Source organism: Ceratotherium simum, chromosome 6, assembly GCF_057802395.1.
Source record: "Ceratotherium simum simum isolate JZ-2026a chromosome 6, ASM5780239v1, whole genome shotgun sequence".
NCBI classification, from domain to species: Eukaryota; Metazoa; Chordata; class Mammalia; order Perissodactyla; family Rhinocerotidae; genus Ceratotherium; species Ceratotherium simum.
The window spans coordinates 90764210-90783646 of record NC_141905.1 but is presented as its reverse complement, the minus strand read 5'-3'; the positions used below and the strand labels follow the sequence as shown (position 1 = coordinate 90783646).

General features: G+C 59.8%; 2 protein-coding genes across 4 annotated transcripts; one reads left to right on the top strand and one right to left on the bottom strand.

The window, feature by feature from the left end:
• Positions 1-2286: 2286 nt before the first annotated feature.
• On the top strand, positions 2287-7602 carry FUOM (fucose mutarotase). 3 transcript variants are annotated; one of them, XM_087432910.1, is made up of 6 exons: positions 2287-2405; positions 3023-3243; positions 4806-4859; positions 5079-5177; positions 5824-5897; positions 6197-7602. In XM_087432910.1, the coding sequence occupies exons 1-6, from the start codon at positions 2321-2323 to the stop codon at positions 6261-6263; spliced, it is 600 nt and encodes a 199-aa protein (XP_087289036.1). In that variant the 5' UTR covers positions 2287-2320; the 3' UTR covers positions 6264-7602. The 3 variants fall into 3 exon arrangements, with proteins under 3 accessions (XP_087289036.1, XP_087289037.1, XP_004438908.3); XM_004438851.3 differs by having other exon boundaries at positions 2288-2405; positions 3023-3091; positions 4789-4859; XM_087432911.1 differs by lacking the exon at positions 4806-4859.
• A 4208-nt stretch (positions 7603-11810) lies between these two features.
• PRAP1 (proline rich acidic protein 1) lies at positions 11811-17240 on the bottom strand. Its single transcript, XM_087432913.1, has 5 exons — positions 17107-17240; positions 14622-14688; positions 13771-13823; positions 12796-12899; positions 11811-12665 (listed from the first exon to the last, which is right to left on the bottom strand). The coding sequence occupies exons 1-5, from the start codon at positions 17112-17114 to the stop codon at positions 12451-12453; spliced, it is 447 nt and encodes a 148-aa protein (XP_087289039.1). The 5' UTR covers positions 17115-17240; the 3' UTR covers positions 11811-12450.
• Between the last annotated feature and the right edge of the window lie 2197 nt (positions 17241-19437).

Genomic DNA, 19437 nt, shown 5'->3' with positions numbered 1-19437 from the left:
GGGCAGTAAAAGTGACACAGTTTCTCGCTGACTCTGCGGGGCCGTGCGTGGCAGGTGGTCTTCACCCACCAGTTGTGAGAAGCGCTGTCGAGCGTGTTTTTACTTCATTTCAGGAACTGAGAGAAGTTTCGTGGCCAAACACGGTCACTTAGTACAGCACGTCACGCTCAGAGCACGTGGTCGGCCAGCGTGTGGGTCACGGCCAGTGACTGTGACCCTCGGGGAAGGCGTCGCTGATGGGCGCTTTAAAGAGATGTGCTATTGACTGAGTGACAGACGTGAGATCACACTGTCCTTACTGTAATCATCTCGAGTTGAATGTTCTATCACTTTTTTTAAACTTTTGTTTTGTCATTATAAATGACAAGATTCAAACAGAGTCCTTAAAGTAAGTCAGCCTGTCACAGTCCAGGGCAACCACCATTAACAGGTGTGTAGCTTCTAGAGACTTTTCTGTGCCCACACGCGCACACACAGAGGTATGCAGTTCAGTTTTCCTCCTACGAGAGTGGTATTCCGTGTACACACTTGTGTGACGTGTACTGGGTGTCCTTCTACTTGCAGGTGCATATAAGTGCACTGTTGTCTAGCATTCTTTTTTATTGTGGTAAAACATATAACAGAAAACTTACCATTTTAACCCTTTTTAAATGTACAGATCAGTGGCATTAAGTGTATTCACAGTTTTCTACAGCCATCGCCACCATCCATCTCCAAACTGTGTCATCTTCCCAAACAGAAACTCTGTCCCCATTAAACACTAACTCCCCGTTCCTCCCTCTCCAGGTCCCTGGAATCCTGTTCTGCTTGCTTTCTGTCTCTGTAAATTTAGTAAATCAGGGTCCACCCAGGTTGTAGCATGTAATAGACTTTCATTTCTTTTCATTGCCAAATAACAACACCAGCATTCTTTTTAATGGCCCTGAAGTATCTTATGATATGAGTGTATCGTAATTTACTTATTCCTGTGGTATTGGATATATAGACTGTGTCCAGTTTCTTGTTATCAGAACTGTTATGCATAGCAATGTGGTGAACATTCTTTGCATGAATCCTTACACCTCAGTGCAAGCACGTCAGTTAAATTTCGAGAAGTGAGCCTGCTACATTGCAGGGCTGGGCTGCTGCCTTTTATGACCTAACCTCAGAAGCCAGGCCACACCATTTCCAGCAGATTCTATTGGTGGAGGCAGTTATAAGGGTCCACCTGGTTTAAGGGAAGGGGACAGAGCCCACCTCTCAGTGGAGGCCTTTCCAGGGCACTGTGGGATGGGAGATATGGTGGTGCTGCCATTCTTGGAAAACACAATCTTCTAAACACCCCAACCAGGGTGAGGCCCAAGAACCATGATTCTGACACAGCACTAGATGTGGGGTGGCTGTGGCTGCCCCTCTGGAGTGGTGGTCATCTTCTCCCAGGGGGGAGTGCGTGGGAGGTGGCGGCACCCTGAACAGGGAGGCACAGTGTGGTTGGTGGTCCCTGCTCTGAAGGGGTTAATGAGGAGTCAGCATCCCAGATTCCAGGCCTCTAGTGGCCAGGTCAAAGGGGGAGGGGACTCCGGCCAGCTGAAGGCAAGCTGCTCTCTCTCCAGGGGAAGGAGCTGCAGATGCATTCCCTCGCCCATCTGGTCCACCAGTGGTGAGGTGGGGTGGAGGGCGGGCAGCTGGGGCCCCTGGGTCAGAGGTCAGGACACTGCTATCCTGGGCAGGGGCGCTGCACCCCAGCCAGGTACCTGAGGGATCTGACGCCTGGGGGACGGGGTAGGGAACCCAGCCGGGTGCTCCCGGCACATCTGCTGAGCCCCGAGGCCGCCGGGGCCCTCCAGGAGGTGTCCTTCCTGCTCCGGCCGGGTCAAGAATGCTGGTTGAAGGAGTAAGTCCGTGCTATCCCGCCCCCGGCCCCCGACCGCCACCCTGCGACACCAGGGACCCGGCAGGGCGTGGGGCGGCTGCGGGGAGGGCGCTGGGGAGCCCCGACCACAATGACATGTGGCGCCCTGGGCTTGTACCTGGCGAGGGGCGCGAGGCCCGAAAGGCGCCTGCGGGCCTGGGCCGTGTGTCGCCCCTACCCTGGCTCAGCCTGCGCGATGCGACGTCCTCGGTGCGCCACGAAGGGCCCAGCCGCACGCGCCCCTCTCGCGGCCCCGCGGTTCTGCCCCGTCCTCTGTCGACCCCGCACCTCTAGGCCCCCCGCGGTTCGGCCCCGCCCTCCCTCCATGCCCCGCCCCCTCCAGGCCCGCGGCTCTGCCCCGCCCTCTCCAGGCCCGCCCCTCCCTCCAGGCCCCGCCCTCTCCAGGCCCCGCCCCCCAGGCCAGCGAGCATGGTGGTGCTAAAGGGCGTCCCCGCGGTGCTGTCCCCGGAGCTGCTCTTCGCGCTGGCGCGGATGGGGCACGGAGACGAGATCGGTGAGAGCGGCGGGGGCGGGGCCTCGGGGACCCCCACCCCGGGGCAGAAGTCCGGCGGGCGCGCGGGGCCTGGCCCACGCCGTGTCCTCTTCGGGTCTCGGGGCGGCGACATCGCTCCGGCCGCCCCGTCCGCATTCCTTAGGAAACTGAGGCCCGGGCGGGCGGCCAGGCCCTCGGTTGGCCCCGGGCGGTCACGAGAACGGAGGCCCTTGGTCCGGGCGGGGCTGCGTCCGGGCATGTCCGGCCCCTCCCCCGGCCCCAGGCCCTGCGTGCCGCCCAGACTGCAGACCCCTCCACAGACGGCCCCGAGGGCCACCCCCGCCGGCCCGGGGCTGCCCCCCGACGTTTGCGGTGGTTTCTCTTCCTGGGGCCGTGGGCCTGGGGCGGGGACTGCGGGGCCGGACCCGGGGTGGAGGCCGCGGTCCGAGCTCCGCCCTGGTCGCGGCAACGCCAGCAGAGTCTCCTGCACCTGGCCGCTCCCTCTCCCGGTCTGTCTGACCAGCGTGGGGGGAGGGCGGTGGGCGTGGTCTGACGCCCCCCCTCCGGCGCAGTGGGAGGGTGGGTTGCGCAGACCCACCCGCGCGGTGGGGAGGGTGTCTAACCGGCCCGCTGTTCAGTTCTTGCAGACGTGAACTTCCCCACCTCCGCCGTCTGCAGGTGTGGCCCCGAGGAGATCCGCGCCGACGGTGAGCCACCACCTCCTGCTCGGTGGGGTTGGGGAAGTTGGGCAGTCATCCTGGCCCTCGGCTCCCCATCCATTACCAAGCACCCACCAGTGACCCAGGAAATCCCAGTACCAGATCCTCGAGACTCTCCCTGCAGCCCCCAGCCCCCAGAGGTGAGCCTGGGCCTCCTGCTCCATCTCAGACTCCACTTGGTGACTTCTTGCAAATGGGGAAACTGAGGCCTGGCACCTTGTCAGCTGGCTGAACAGTGGTGCCCCCCCGCCCCAGGTCAAGTGTTCAGTTCTTACGGTGCTATAGAAATGCCAGCACTGGTGACCTGGCCTCACAGGCCCCAGGCGTCCACACGCTGGGTCTCTGACCCTTGGGGATGGGCAAGAGGTGAAGCTCAGAGGCGCCTGGAGCCAGGTCCCTGGGGTTGGTAGAAGCAGAGTTAGTAGTACCAGAGGTAACTGGGGGCGTGGGGTGAGGGCACCAGCACCCTGCCTGGTCATGTCCTGCCTGAATGGGCACTGGGCTCCAGCCATGCCTGGCTGCCCCACCCCCACCCCAGTGATGCTGTGAAGCAGGAACACAACTCTCCCTGCAGAGTTGAGGCCACTGAGGCACAGAGATGTGAAGTGTGGGGTACACTCAGCTTCTCTGGATGGAGCGGACCAGTGGTCCCAGGCCTGCGTGGTGGGCTGCTCGTTCCTGACCCCGTGGTCTCGGCTTCTACCCTGTGCTCAGGGAGCTGAGCCAGCCATGCCTTGGCTTACGCTGTGGGCCCGGTCACCCGAGGTGCTCTCCTCCCCAAGGAGGTGGGACAAGGTAGGCCGTGGGAAAGGACCACAAGCATTGTTTAAGTAAATCACGGTACAGCCACCAAAAGTGACACACAGCCTGCTTGTCAGTGGAAAGCAAGCAGTTAGGAGTTAGTGTCACTACAGTCGTCCCTCGGTATCTGTGGGGGATTGGGTCCAGGACCCCCAAGGATACCAAAATCCACAGATGCTCACGTCCTTCAGTCAGCCCTTTGTTTTGACGTGTTCTGTATGCGGATACGGAGGGCCAACTGTATGTATGCAGAAAGGCCTGATCATGTAGCAATGCAGAGAAAAAAGGCAGAAGGGACCGTACTCAGACAGGGGCAAGGCTTCCTCTACATGGTGAGATCAAGGTTCTTCCTCTAACAGGCTACTTTGTTTCCCGATCTTGTACAGAGAGCATCACTTCAACGATCACCAACCAGCTTTACAGGAGAGCAGGGGGCCTCAGAGCCCAGGGGGGCGTTTGGGGGCAGCCTTGGGCAAGAGAGGCCCCTTCCCAGACCCCACTGTCCTCGTCACAGGATAAAGGTGGCAACCCCGGGGGTCATCTCCAGGGCCTTCCGGGGTCAAGGAGGTGGCCCCTCCTGGTGGACGGGTGTTTGGGTCACCACCAACAACCTGCGTGGTGCAGAGTGAGGGGATGGCCAGTGCTGGGGCAGTGACAGGCACCGTGGCCAGGGCGGGGAGATGCCAGTGTGACCTCAGTAAGTGTCACCAGGCAGGCAAGGAGGTGCCTGCGGTTCCTCATCTGTCCTGGGCCCAATCTGTCCTTGCTGGCCACTTAGCGGGATCCAGTGTGCAAGGCATGGACAGTCGTGCAGGCAGGTGGTGTTGGCAGCTGGTGGCTGGGTGGGAGAGGGCGGGAGTCTGAGGCTGGCACTCTGCCCTCAGGCCTGGGCGTCCCACAGCTCCTGGAGGCCGTGCTGAAGCTGCTGCCGCTGGACACCTATGTGGAGAGCCCGGTGAGGGCCCTCGTTGCCATGCTGTCCCCTCGCTGCTCAGGCCTCGGTTTCCCCTTTGCCAGACCTCAGAGGACCCACTTGTGGGGGGCGGGGGGGCACATGTTTCCAAAGGGCCCTGATGCTGATCAGAGGAGCCCTGAACCATCACCCAATTCAGGGGCCTGAGGCGCCAAGGGTGGCTGGGTGGGTGGGCACAGAGGTGACCCCTTCCATCTCCAGGCTGCTGTCATGGAGCTGGAGCCCAGTGACCGGGAGAGGGGCCTCCAGACCCCAGTGTGGAGAAGCTACCAGTCCATCCTCCTCGGAGCTGGCTGCACGGTGAGCCTGTGGCGCCCACCCGAAAGGGGACCCTCTACACCTCCTTGGAGGCCCAGGAGGAGCAAACCACCAGGACCCCAAACTCCACCCCATGGTTGTGCGGGCACCTGCTCACCCCCCACGGAAGAGTGACCCTGGGGGTCTGGCCACCCCCGTGCCAATGCCCCCAGTCTCCCTTCCAGGATCCTCACCTTTCTCTGCCTAGGGGCCCTCACCCACCCAGCCTGTCCCAGTGGAGCCATGGGAAGCGGGGTACCCCTGGCCACTGTCTTGTGGCCAGATGCCTGGCCTGAGGCTATGTGTCACCCTCCACCCTTCAAGGGGACGGGCCTGTCCTCCTGGGACCACCCACTGGAGGTCTTGGGCAGGGCCTATCTGATGAGGGGACACCTGGGGCTCCTGTCCTGCACAGTGGTCCCCACTCCTCCAGGGCAGCTCAGAGGATGCAAGGGCCCCAGGCAGGCACCTTGCCCACCACAGCCCCCCATGTCCCAGCCTGCCCAGTCCTCGGAGGTCAGAGGGTGGGCGTCCTCAGGACCCCAACCAGGAGAACCAGAGAAATGGAGTTCAGAGAGGCCACACCTCGTGGTGCCCCTGTGCCTGCTGGACTGAGGGTTTCTGTGCACCGTGCTATTTTGCCTTCCAGAGCACCCTGGCAAAGATAGAGAGGTTTGAGTTTTACAACCGGGCCAAAAAGGCATTTGCTGTTGTAGCAACTGGGTGAGTTCTGGCTGGGTCCACTGGGTCCGCTGGGTCCAGCTGGTTGGGTGGATCCAGCTGGGTCTGGGCCGAGTGTGGGGCCCTCCCCCCGCGCCCCACTCCCACTCAGTTTCTGCCCTGGCTGAGACTAGATGTCCCCCAGGGAACAGGAGGGTGGCGGGGGGCGGAGGGGGAGGTTTGCCTGAAGGCTGGTCCCTGGGCCTGTCCTGCGGTGGGATGAAGGTGGGTGGTGGAGCAGGGATCTGGGCACCCTGGCCCTCTCCCGCCCAGCCCGGCTCTCAGCTCAGCTCCTTATGCAGGGAGACGGCTCTCTACGGAAACCTCATCCTCAAGAAGGGGGTGCTGGCCCCCGATGCCCTGTTCTAGGCCTGTGAAGACCGCCCCAGGCCCAGAGAGGGATCTGGACTCCTGAGCCCGACAACGCCACCAGCAGGCCCACCCGGCAGCACCCAGGCCTCACCCAGCTGGAGGCTCCAGGGGCGGGTCCTGGGGGCCCCTGCTGACGGGGGCTGGGATTCCCTCGATTTATGAAAATGACGGCAAAGTATAGTGATTGTGAATGTTCCGTCTAAAGGTTTGAACAGCAGCTTTTTCTCACTCACAAAGGCCTGTGTGGTGCTGAGCACAAGGGAGGCCATTGGCTTCTCAGAGAGCAGCCCCCCACCCGCCCTCCATGAACCCTCAGGTGGAAATCAGGCCTCCCTCCTCCCAGTGGGTTTGGGCTGCCTGACTCGGCGAGTCCCTGGGCTTGGGGCAAGAGCTCACAGGTAGAGACCCTCATGGGGGGAAACCGCACAGAGGACCTGGGGGCCGGGGCTGTGACCTGGGGGCCGGGGCTGTGACCTGGGGGCCTGGGGACCTGGGCGGGGGCCATGGCAACACAGCGACCTGCAGGAGGCCAGGAGGTGGGTGCAGCGGCTGCCCATGCAGCCCTGAGTGGGGTGGGGGTTTCTACATCAGCCCCCTCGGCTGCAGACACTAAGGTGGCCCTTGAAGAGGGGACCAGGGCCATTCCTTCAGCCCCAAAGGCAGGAGGACAGGTGGTGGGTGCTGGTCTGGAGGCTCTAGGAGGTGACCGTGTGTCGGGGTGCTGGCGAGGGTGGGGGAGGGCAGCCCGGGTGTAGGTCTTGAGCTGCCTGGGGCGCGGGCTGGGCTGTGCCTCTGTTCCCTTGTCCTGTGGTTGAGTTCTTAACCAAATATCCACGAGCCTGAGCTGTCCTGGGAAACGAGAGTCAAGGATGGGAGGACACCCGGTGTCCAAGCAGAGGGCCGGCCAGAAGGGGTGCCTGTGAGTCTGCGATGGCTTCCCGGCATGATGCTTAGACTGGCCTCACGGGGGAGGGATTCCCGCCCCCCACTGTCCTGGACCCCAGAGTCTTTCCCTGAGGACCCCTCCCTGCTCCTCCAGACCTTCCTACAGCCGCCTGGGTGTGGGAGCTGGGATGACCAGGGGCTCCTGGGCCTCTGGGTCCCCCAGGGCCTGGGGGAGGCATCCCAGATGTCAAGGAGCCTGGAGGGCAGACAAGCCCACCAGTTGGAGATCTGGAGCTCAGCCTGGGAAGGGACCCTATTCTTGGCCCATCACTACCAGGGCATCACCTCAGCCTTGACCCCATGGCCATTTCTAGCCACACAAGGGCCTTTCTTTAAACAGCTTTGTTGAGGTCTAATTGACACGTAATAAACTGTACACACTTAAAGTGCACAGTGAAATACGTTTGGATATTGTCTGCACTCTACAACCTGGCAGCCTGTACCCCCACCCCCGGTCTCCTCCTGCCCCATCCCACTGGTCTGCTTTCTGTCGCTAAGGGTAGTGTGCACTTTCTAGAATTTCACATGAATGGAGTCCAGTGCATACTCTTGTCTGGCTCTTCTTCCTCAGCGTGATCATCCTGGCACGTGTGCATGTTGTATATACGGGTAATTCCCCGTGGTTGCCGAGCGGTATTCCGTCAGGCAGACACACCACGACCTTCTATCCGGTCACCTGGTGGTGGGTGCTGGGTTGTTTCAGGTTTGGGCTGTCACAGATAAGCGTGCTGTGATTGTGCATGCACAAGTCTGTGTGGACACGAGCCTTCATTTCTTGGGTGAACACCTAGGAGTGGAATGGCTGCGTCGTACGCTAAGTGTATGGGTAACTTTTTAGCAACTCCCAAACAGTTTCCAAGTAGCTGTCCTAGTTTACATCCCTGCCCGCAGGGAATGAGAGTTCCAGCTCCTCCTCACTGTCACCCTCGGCCGCACTCCGTGCTGGTCTTTCGTGTTGGTTGCTCTAATGGGCAGGCGTGTCTTGGTGTCACCTCTGGTTTTAATTTTCATTCCCCGATGATTAGTGTTGAGCATCTTCTCCTGGGCTTATTTGCCTTCCGTCTATTTTCTTTGGTGACGTGAATGCTCAATCTCTTGTCCATTTTGTATCAGCACCAGGGCCTTTAGTGATTCTGGTCACCAATTCCAATGTGGAGGGGGTGGTCCTCACACCACCAAGCAATTCTCCAGCACCAGCTGGGTGTCCTACAATTCAGTCAATCCTGACACCATCTACCTGGAGATGGCGTCAGACCCCACAGGTGAAGGGCTCAGTCCCACAAGGCTGTCCCCCACTTCAGATGCCACTCGCAAGTCCAGGCTGTCACCTGTGCCTCTGACCAACTGGCTGTAGATCTGAGGTTCCAGTGACCCCCACCTTGGGTTTGATTGATTTGCTAGAGCGGCTCACAAAACTCAGAGAAACGTCTCACTTACTCGATCGCCAGGTATGAAAGGATAGCACTCAGGAGCAGCCAGATGGGAGAGCACGTAGGGCGAGGCGTGGGAGAGGGCGAGGGGCTTCTGTGCTCTGAGTGCGCCCGCTCCCCACGTCTCCACCTGTTCACCGTCTCGGAAGCTCTCTGAGCCCTTTGCTTTTGGGTGTTTACGGAGGCTTCATGACACAGGCACGATTGATTAAATCATGGCCACTGCGATCAATTCAATCTCCAGCCCCCTCCCCTCCCAGAGGTCGGGGGTGGCACTGAAAGTTCCTCCAAGGTCAGTGTCAGTTCCCCTGGCAGCCAGCCCCACCCTTAGCTGACCTGGGGGCTTCCCAAAAGTCACCTCATTAACATAATAAAAGACACCTTCATTGCCCTCCTCTCAGGAAATTCCAAGAGTTTTAGGAGCTCTGTGCCAGCAATGGGGACAAAGACTAGATATGTATTTATTATAAATTGCGATATCACAGCCTTTTTCAGTCAGTCCAAGCTTTCCTTGGGGAGCCCCAGTGCCCCCCAAAGGCTCTTGGGCTCAACCAGACATTCAGACACCCTTGTCAGCCGCCCACTCAGGAAGGATGTCAGACAGGGATGCAGCTGGTCATGGGGGCAGCTCAGGTGTGTGGGGATGAGGGTTGGAGGGCACCGCCTGGCTTAGGAGCCCATGCCCCGCAAGCCAGTGTCTCTGGTCACAGCTCTGCAAGGAAGCACCCGGGGTCCCCACCAGGACTGCTGCATCAGGGAAGCCAGACCTGTGGCTCCCAGCACGACTGACCTCAGCTGTCGCCCTCCCAGTCTGGACACCTCCCACCCACCAGCAGTCACTCTGCGTAAGCAGTATTGCCTAGTGACACCAGGGAGCAGAGAGAGGTAACCTAAGCTCAGCGCTGTCCAAAGGGTTTGTTTCCCTTGTGGACACGGGGAGAGTGGGTGGGAGAGCTTAGGGGAGGGGCTTTGCATGGGAAGAGCCAGCCAGGTGGGCCTCCGCCTTGCCTTCCCCCACTCCTGACTTCCATAAAGGGCTGGAAGGAGCCACACGCAGTTTTGGTGCATATCTCCCTGGACCCCTTTGGGCTGAGCCCGGGGTCTCGGGTCACAGGGAGCTGAGCTGGCTGTTGTCCCTGCCAGGGCCTCCTCTTCACGAGGCTCGCACGCTTCGATTGCACACCCCCCAATCCCCCGGCTCACTCTGCCTCTCCTTGTGCACTCTGCCACACTACTGTGCCCTCAGGTTGGAGGAAATGGCCACGGGGGATCCTGGCTCCAGCAAGGCCAGAGAGAGACTTGGCTACAAACACTACCTCGGACTGCCCAGGGCCCTGGCCACCATCGACCCTGAGTCTGAGCTCTTCGGGGCTCCCTGGTCCCCAACCACCTGGACCTGAGTCACTCAGGGGTGGCCCTCCTGACCTGACAGAGTGATCTGGAGGGGCCGTGAGCCCTCACATGTGCCGTGCAGGACTCAGGGCAGCCTGAGACCTGGGCACGATTCTGGGGCCTCTGCGTAGACACTGCTCCTCAGATCTGGGACAGGAGCAGGGGCATGCTGATTCAGCATCGCACACCATCTACTCAGCAGGATGGCAGGCGAGGTGCACACTAGTGAGGCTGTGACCCACTCTGCCCCTGTTAGGGCAGGACCCTGAGCAGCTCACTGTCCAGGCCTCGGTCTCCTCATTGGTAACATGGGGATGACAAAGCTCCTACTTTGTGGGGCATGAGGCATGTAAGCTGTCCAGCAGCACGTCTCAGGATGAGGGCTGCCATTCGCGTCCTCGAGGGAGTTTGGGACCTGCTGGGGGACGCAGGGAGCTCTAGGACACCTGAAGTCACCTGGACAAACCCAGGGTCCCAGAGCAGCCGACTGCATCAGAATGGAGAGCTCGGTGGCCTCCGCCTGGCACTTCGTTCTGTCTTAGCCACCAGAGTGGGCTCCGTCAGGGCCAGGGGGAGGGTTCAGGCACCCAGTGCTTCCCTCTCAGTGCTGGGGCACAGTTGCCACACAGAAGCCCCGTCTGCGTTTGCACACAGCTCAGCATATATACAGTACGTGAAATCACTCGTGACCCCGTACCTGCAGCTGCGACGTCAGGCCAGCTGAGCCAGGCCGTGCAGGGGAACTGGGCACCTTAGCACTGGGCGACCACTAAGAATGAGAATGGGAAGTCTGGGCCTGAGTCCTGCCCCCACTTACCTATGCACCTGAGCACCTGTGTGCTTGGTCTACCTGTTCACCTGAGCACCTGTCCACTAGTTCACCTGAGCACCTGTCCACTAGTTCATCTGAGCACCTGTCCACTAGTTCATTTGAGCACCTGTCCGCTTGTTCACTTGTGCACCTGAGCACCTGTCCGCTTGTCCACCTGAGTACCTGTCCGCTTGTTCACTTGTGCACCTGAGCACCTGTCCGCTTGTTCACTTGTGCACCTGAGCACCTGTCCGCTTGTCCACCTGAGTACCTGTCCGCTTGTTCACTTGTGCACCTGAGCACCTGTCCGCTTGTTCACCTGAGCACCTGTCTGCTTGTTCACCTGAGTACCTGTCCACTAGTTCACCTGAGCACCTGTCTGCTTGTTCACCTGAGCACCTGTCCGCTAGTTCACCTGAGTACCTGTCCGCTTGTGCACCTGTGCACCTGTCCACTTGTTCACCTGAGCACCTGTCTACTAGTTCACCTGAGCACCTGTCCACTTGTTGACCCATGCATCATAGCACCTGTCTGCTTGTTCACTTGTATACTTGAGCACCTGTCCACTTGTTCATCTCAGCACATAAGCACCTGTCTACTAGTTCGCATGAGCACCTGTCCACTAGTTCACCTGAGCACCTGTCCACTTGTTCACCTGAGCACCTGTCCACTAGTTCACCTGAGCACCTGTCCACTTGTTCACCTGAGCACCTGTCCACTAGTTCACCTGAGCACCTGTCCACTAGTTCACCTGAGCACCTGTCCGCTTGTTCACCTGAGCACCTGTCCACTAGTTCACCTGAGCACCTGTCCACTAGTTCACCTGAGCACCTGTTCGCTTGTTCACCTGAGCACCTGAGCACCGGTCCACTTGTTCACTCATGCATCAGAGCACCTGTCCGCTTGTTCACCTGAGCACCTGTCCACTAGTTCACCTGAGCACCTGTCCGCTTGTTCACCTGAGCACCTGTCCACTAGTTCACCTGAGCACCTGTCCACTAGTTCACCTGAGCACCTGTTCGCTTGTTCACTTGTGCACCTGAGCACCGGTCCACTTGTTCACTCATGCATCAGAGCATCTGTGCGCTTGTTCGCCTGTATACTTGAGCACCTGTCCACTTGTTCATCTGAGCACCTAAGCACCTGTCCACTAGTTCGCATGAGCACCTGTCTGCTTGTTCGCCTGAGCACCTGAGCACTATCCACTTGTTCACCTGTGTGCCTGAGCACCTGTCCACTTGTTCCCCTGTCCGTCTGAGCACCCAATGATTCGGCTTCCTTCTCTCAAGTACTTTCTGTTCTCAGGTCCCATCTGTGAGGAGCCCAGGTTAGCTCCATTTCTCTGGTCCCAACCACTGACCTCTGCCAGGCCCCTGCCCCCATCCCAGCATACAAAGAGCAGGCCTGGGGGAGTAGATAGTTCTGGGAGCATGGAAGCCGGGTGTGGGGAGCCAAGAGTCAGCCCTGGGGGCTCTGGGTGTGTGGAGTGGACATGCGGCCCCAGGAGGACACCAGCCCTTCTCCCAGACAGAGCAGGCTGGGGCCACACTCACTGTTCTGAAGACACTTTGCAGGGTTTATTTGTCCAGTTGGGGGGTCGGCACCCTCAGGAGTGTCCCCTAGGGTGGTAGATGTGGTCTCGATCCTCCTCTGGCCCCCGAAGCACCTGGCGAGACAGCAGCACCCGAGACCAGGGCCCCGCCTCCTCCTGGGCCTCCTCGGGCGGAGGATGGTACAGATTGTCATGGTCGGGCTCAGGGCTCCTCCTGGGGCTTCGGAGGCCACGCAAGATGTCCTTGGTTCCTGCCTGGTCCTTGGTGCCTAGGGACAGGCAGGTGGAGGTGTGGCCTCAGTTTCCCTCCAAAGGCCTCATCTATCCAAGTCAACCCCATGGGGGCTCCCCTCCTGTGGCCTCGCTCCCTTTGGGGGATAGCAGGGGACTTGCCCTGACCTTGCTGCTTCTCCTGGGTGGTGGCCATGAGCTTCAGTGCCGGGAGGAGTCCCATGAGCCGGTCCTCTTTCTCCGGAGGCTCCACCACTCGGGCGCCCCAGGCCCTGCGAGCGCAGCTGGGTCAGGTCCACGTGCACAGCAGGAGGCGGACATAGCCGGCACCACCAGGGAGGGCGCCCACCGCCTCCCAGGCAGCCCTGGGTCCCCGTGGACAGGACCTGGCGGGAAGCGGCTCCCCACCAGAGTCCTCGGTGGCTCCAGCCCATCACCCACCAGCTGCCCAGGGTCCCCAGAATGAGCGCTGCTGCCTCTCCCTCAAGAACTACAGCCGCAGCCTCCACAGAACCAGACCCATGGGCCAGGTGTCCCTACCACATCCCTGAGCTGCAGGGGTGGGAGAGGGGCCCGGTAAGGTCGGAGCCTCCCTTGGCCAGTGTCCTGGAGGGTGAGGGACATGAGGAAACCTTCCTCCTGGCCCAAGACTGAGGCTGCCCTGGCTGCAGCCCGGGGCGCTCCCTCGGGACGGACGTGGCACCGGCACTCAGCCAGTGAGACCCCACGAGCTTGGGCAGGACTCCCTCCTGTTCCAGTGTCAGTGGGAGCCCAGGCCTGCGCAGGCTGGGGACTGGCGCTGTGTCCTCCGGCCTGGCGGGGCACGGCCCCAGGTGAAACCAGGCCGGCTGCCTTGTGGGCACAGGGAAGGGGCCATAATTCAAAGGCGGCTCTGTCTATGACCAGGGTCCATGGTGGGGGCTGCCAGCAGAGCAGGGCAGCTGGGGGGTCGGCCTGGAGCCCCCAGGCCCCATTCGCTACTCGCTGCTGACGGATCCCATGGGCTCCTGGGCTGACTGGAGCATCACCCCCTCCCGGAGGCTGCTGGGCAGGGTTTCCCCTCCACCCACCGTTGTCCCAGCTCAGGGAGGGCCTGGAAGAGGGGGCAGCAGGAGGCGCAGGCAGGGCTGCGGGGACACTCACTCCTCTGCGTCCTGTTCGCGGGCCCCCACTCCGCCTTTGGTCTTGATGAGGACCTGGAGAGTGAGGTCACACATGTGGGCTTAGCGAGGTCCACAGAGCTCCAGGGTTGAGGACCCCTGGGGAGAGCCCCCTGCTGACTCCACCCCACCCCTGCCCACCCCTCCTGGGCCCTCTGGGGTCTGGCTGAGGCCTGGTGGTTTCTAGGGAGACCAGGGAAGACCGTTGGGGCTATACCTGCACCCCCGCCCTGGCTGGTGGCCTGAGGAAGGGGGGCTGGTTCCTCTGAGCCCAGCCCTCCTTGTGGTGCAAGTTGGGGACGGGAGCAAATGAAACCGGCGGCCCCGCTGGAACATCAGCGCCTGGCAGCTGTAGGGCAGCCGTGCTATCCTCCCGTGTCTCCAGCCAGGAAGGGGCGGGCCTCCCTCTTTGCCTGGTCACTCCCAGGCATGCAGGGCTGAGTGGCTTTGTCCCAGGGTAGGGAGAGGACAAGGCCCCAAGCACAGTCCTGGCCCTGGACACCAGTCATCGGCACAGAGAGCAGCTGATGAGCCCTGCACGCGGAGGTGCCTGGGCTTCACGGCACAGGTGGGCATCACTGAGGCCCCTCCTCCACCTGGGTCGCCTGGTGTCATCAAGGCTGACCCGTCAGACCCCACAGAGGGGCCCACTCGCCCTCATCCTGAGGGTCCCCCCAGTGCCCATAGCACCGCCCAGTACAAAGGGACCCACAGTCACATCGGTGACCCGTCGTCTCTGTCCTAGGCCAGCTTGGTGCCCTTTCTCCACCCCCTTGCTGACCGGGCCGAGGGGGAAAGCTGAGGTGGGGGCCGGGCAGAGGAGCCCACACGTACCTGGGGTGCTGAGGCTATGCCTGCCTGCTGCAGCAGCATAGCCACCAGGTTGGTGACGAGGAGGAGCCTGCAGGGACGAGAGGAGAGTGAGAGGCAGGCACCTCCAGACAGGACACCAGACTGGCAGCCTCGTGCGGCCAGTAACATGGGTCCCAGCAGGGAGGCCTGGGGCCAGGTCCACAAGTAGTTTTATCTTCTCCCCATCTCACGGACCAGGACACACAGCCACAGAGACGTGGGACTGCCACACGACCACACCTGCTCCCTGGCCTCTCCCGCAGGCAGCCGCTGCACTCCACGTTCTGGGCAGATCCCACACTGCAGGCACCAGCCACCCACGTGGATCTTCTGGTGTCTGTGCTGGCCGCCGCACAGGGACACACACACCCCTCTCAGGGCACAGAGCAGCGTGGGCTCACGGCCCCCTGTGCTTAGGCGCTGATGGGGCAAGGACTTGGGGACGGCTCTCAGAGCGTCCCCGCCCACAGCACCCCTGAAGCTGTGCACGTGGCTCCCTCAGGACCAGGCCACATGTCAATCTGTCCCAGAGCTGTGGGTGGACGGCAGTGCCATTACCTGGGTGAGAAGGATGGGGCACTCTGCCTGGACACATCCAGCCTGACCTCTGGGGAGGCCGGGGTGCCCACAAGGGAGAGGAGGTCAAGGACCAAGGCCCCAGCAGGGGTCTGAGGAGCCGTGACCAAAGGTAGGAGACACAAAGAGACACATGCAGGACTGAAGGGGACTGGCGGACTCAGCAGCGAAGGTCCTGGAGGCCTCATCCAAGACAGTGTCGGGAGAGCGAAAGATGGGAGGCTGACCAGTGCATGTGTGAGCACGCATGCATGTGTGTCTGTGTGCTTTGTTAAACAAGACAGCGGGCCCAGAATGGGTCGCTTATGCTAAGCCCCATGTCAGGAAACGGAGACGACTGATTCACAGTCCGGGCTCTCCCAGCAATGGAACCTTAGAGCCGTCGGTCAGGGACCCCAGGGTCAGCACTGGTGAGGTCACCTGCCTGACCGACCCCTGCCGTCCCCTAACGGAAAGCCACCTCAAACAACCAGCCCACTTCTCCCAGTATAACCTCCTTGTTCTGCTCCTGTCTGCCTATAAAAGTCCCTTGTTTTGTACAGCTCCTCGGAGCCCCTTTCTATCTGCTAGATCGGATGCTGCCTGAATTGAATCGATTTTTGCTCAAATAAACTCAAAATGTTCAATATGCCTCAGTTTATCTTTTAACAGCCCGTGTGCATGCACAGCTCTTCAGGTCTTGCATGGAGGGTTTCTGTCTGCAGCTGGCAGGGTGAGGCCAGGCTGGGGAAGGCAGGGGAGCGCAGGGGTCAGCAGGGGCCTCAGATCAAGGCTTCCTACACGCTGCCCCAGCAGCCCCAGATTCCAGCCCCACAGAGACCTTCAGCCCCAGATTCCAGCCGCACAGAGACCTTCACTCCTTCTCTGGTGACTCAGCACTTTGGGTGCACACCGCAGGAGCCAAAGGGCAGGGGCTGGACTGGGACCTGTGCACAAGTGTCTAGACCCCACGCCCACCACCACTCTGCCAGCGACGCCTGGGAAAGGACTCACAGGACAGGATGCTGCTGGACCTGGGGAGAGGGGATGGCAGTGGCAAGCATGGGGCAGCCTGGCTGTGGGCCCCGCTGTAGTCCCCTCTCCAGGCAGACAGCTCTAGAAACCAAGGGGTCCACAAGGCCCCCAAGCCACCAGTGGCCCACCTCTCTACAGGGAGGCTTGACCTCTGGCCCAAGCTGGGGTCCCAAGGAGAACCCCCAGGACAGGAGGGCCAGGGGGAGCTCTGGCTTGGAGGAAGAGGGACCCCCACAGGAGGAGAGGGAGGGGGAGGAGGGGGACCCCCACAGGAGGAGGATGGCCTTCCAGAGTCCAACAGGAGCCCCAGTGCTTCCCTGAGCCTCACACCCCAGCTTCCAGGGTGACGTCCCCTCAGGGCACCACCTGCCCCCTGCCCCCAGCCCCCAGCCCTGGCCTTCGTTTTATCTTCTTGAGCCCCCCTTTCTTTTGGGGGGTCACAGACCTGCCTCCTTTGAGCCTGGTGCCTCCCACCTCCTGCTTCCAGGGGCTCCCTGGGTGATTATCCACTGGGTCAGGGGACCCCCAAGGACAAGTGCCCACTCTCTCTCTCGTGGGGGCCACATCGGTGGCCCCGGGAGCTGGACCCCAGACACAGACACCAGATGGACAACCGGGAGGGAGAGCTCTGCCCTAAAGCCCTGTACACCCCAGGCGGAGCCGGACTGCTCCTGGGGACCACAGCCAAACACCAGTCTGTGGACAGACAGCCCCCCTTCTCTCTTCCTGACTCTCCCTCCCCTGGAACAGCCAGGGCTGGGGACACAGGTACCCCAGGGGCTGGTCTCTGAGCCTGGGGTTCCTGGAGCCGAGTGACCGCACAGCAGAGCCGCCAGGTTTGGGTGGGGAATCTGGCCTCTGGAGCACTGGGCATTACCTCTTCATGCTGGAATCCCCTTCTCAGTGTAGAGGGTGCTCTGGGGGGCCCGTAGTTCTAGATCCAGGTAGCCGGGGACGCAGGGATCCAAACACCTGGCCCTGCTCCTCCCCGCCCAGCCTCTCGGGGTTTTATGGCCTCCAGGTGGGCACGGCTAGACAGAGATCAGGGGCCAGGTGACTGGCCCCACCCAGCTGGCCCCACACACCTGTCTGTCACACTCATGACCTTCCCCATGACCCATGCACCACCCACTTCAGCACAGAGCTGACTCAGCTCCCCCTGCCCCACCCCACACACTGGAATCCATACTGCCGCCACCCGCCTCCTGCTGCTCCTCTCGCCCCGCCCCATTGCTGCGGGCCCTCGGCGCTGGGACCTGGGGGCAGTGGACCCACAGCCCTGTCCTCCAGGTCCTCAGTGGCTGATGTGCAACGGGTGGGGCTTCCAATGGGGCAGGACAGAGTGAGGATCGTCCAAACCACCCATTTCAGAGGGAACCTGACCCACGTGCAGGAGCAGGTGAGAAGAGCGTGCACCCAACTCCTGAAACTTGGGTGAGAACAGAGGAGGCCAGTGGCCTTCTTTCTGGGGGCTGCTCCCACCCCAACCGCAGGTCAGTAGGCACAGTGGCTCTGGGAAGTGGGTTTGGAGCCCTGGTGGCCCCCAGCGTTGACTGGGAATGGGGAATTGGGGGGCGGGGTCATTGCCTGAGGCTCCCACCTCCCCGGCTGACTGCAAGAGGGGGCACAGGCCAGCTCCACCCCTCGGTCACCACAAGCCTGTGCACACACGCAGAGGAGACGGGAGACAGCCCCACAAGAAGTGAAAGCCTGGGCAGCCTTAGAAACTGCCTTGACATGGATGGGCTCCCCAAGCACACACAGGCTGTCGGCAGAGGGCAGGATCCTAGCCGCCTGAGGAGAGCACAGCCTTGACCAGTGCAGACACGGGTGACCCCTGGGGAGCCAGGCTCACAGAAAAGAGGAGAAGGCCGGCCCTGTGGCATAGTGGTTAAGTGCTCGCACTCCACTGCTGGCAGCCTGGGTTTGGATCCTGGGCATGCACCAATGCACCACTTGTCAGGCCATGCTGTGGCGGCGTCCCATATAAAGTGGAGGAAGATGGGCACGGATGTTAACATAGGGCCAGTCTTCCTCAGCAAAAAAAGAGGAGGATTGGCATGGATGTTAGCTCAGGGCTGATCTTCCTCACCAAAAAAAAAAAAGAAAAGAGAAGGAGAAAGAATACTAGCAGGAGATCAGGTCCCCACACCACAGGGAAACCGTCCACAGATTCAGTCCACGGAAATTTCGAAACAAACAAACCACCACCACTCTCAGGGTGAAAATATAAAATTCCAAAGCAGCTACAATATGTAATCTAAGACATCTAGTTTTTTTTTTTTTAATTAATAGGCTTTACTTTTTGAGTAATTCTAGGTTTAGAGAAAAATTGAGCAGAAAGTACAGAGTTCCCGTATATACTCACCCGTGAGCCTGCTTCCCTTACCATTAACAGTTTGTGTTAGGTGGCACATTTGTTACAATTGATGAGCCAATTAAAACATGTATTTTCAACCAAAAATTACAAGCCAGGCAAAGAAACAGGAAAAGAGTGACCAACATTCAGGAACAAGCAGGTAACAGAAACTGTCTCTGAGTGAACCGGAGTGTTGGACTTAGCAGACAAAAAAATTAAGGGAAACCACGCTTAAAGAATTAAAGGAAAGTATGATGAAATGACTTAAATAATCTCAATAAACAGAATTTTTAAAAGAACCACACGGAAGTTCTGGAATTGAAAAACAGAATAACAAAATTTTAAAATTCACTGGTGGGCTTACTAGAAGGCATATTTAAGTATGTGATATCTTTAAATTAGATCAGCACTTAAAGATAGATCAATGGAAATTATCCAATCTAAAGAAGAGAGGAAAAAAAGAAAATTGAACAGCATCTCAGAGACCTGTGAGACAACAGGTGTCAAGCACACATACACATACACACACACTCCACTCACATACACACACCACACACACAAGAGTCCTAGAAGGAGAGGAAAGAAAGGGACAGGAAAAAATATTTCAATAACGGCTAAAACCATTCCAAATCTGTAGCATTTATCCTCAGATGCAACAAGCTCAGTGAGCCCCGAGTAGGATAAACAAAGACACATCGTAGTTAAACTGTTGAAACCCAGAGACAAAGAGAAAATCTTGAAAGTAGCAAGAGAAAAACTAGTCTCCTGCGCAGAGCACCAGCAACACAGTTAACAGCCGCCCTCTTCTCAGAAGCGTCGCAGGCCTGCAGGCAACGTTTGGGAAGGACG

What these genes read in the sequence shown, in the direction of transcription:
- PRAP1 (XM_087432913.1), bottom strand. An exon ending in GCATAGCCTCAGCACCCCAG is followed by an intron (nt 13,824 to 14,621) that starts GTACGTGTGGGC and finishes CTCACTCTCCAG; the next exon opens with GTCCTCATCAAGACCAAAGG. An exon ending in CGCGAACAGGACGCAGAGGA is followed by an intron (nt 12,900 to 13,770) that starts GTGAGTGTCCCC and finishes CTGCGCTCGCAG; the next exon opens with GGCCTGGGGCGCCCGAGTGG.
- FUOM (XM_087432910.1), top strand. Translation starts at nt 2,321, where the DNA reads ATGGTGGTGCTAAAGGGCGTCCCCGCGGTGCTGTCCCCGGAGCTGCTC. An exon ending in GGGGCACGGAGACGAGATCG is followed by an intron (nt 2,406 to 3,022) that starts GTGAGAGCGGCG and finishes CCCGCTGTTCAG; the next exon opens with TTCTTGCAGACGTGAACTTC. An exon ending in TTTGCTGTTGTAGCAACTGG is followed by an intron (nt 5,898 to 6,196) that starts GTGAGTTCTGGC and finishes CTCCTTATGCAG; the next exon opens with GGAGACGGCTCTCTACGGAA.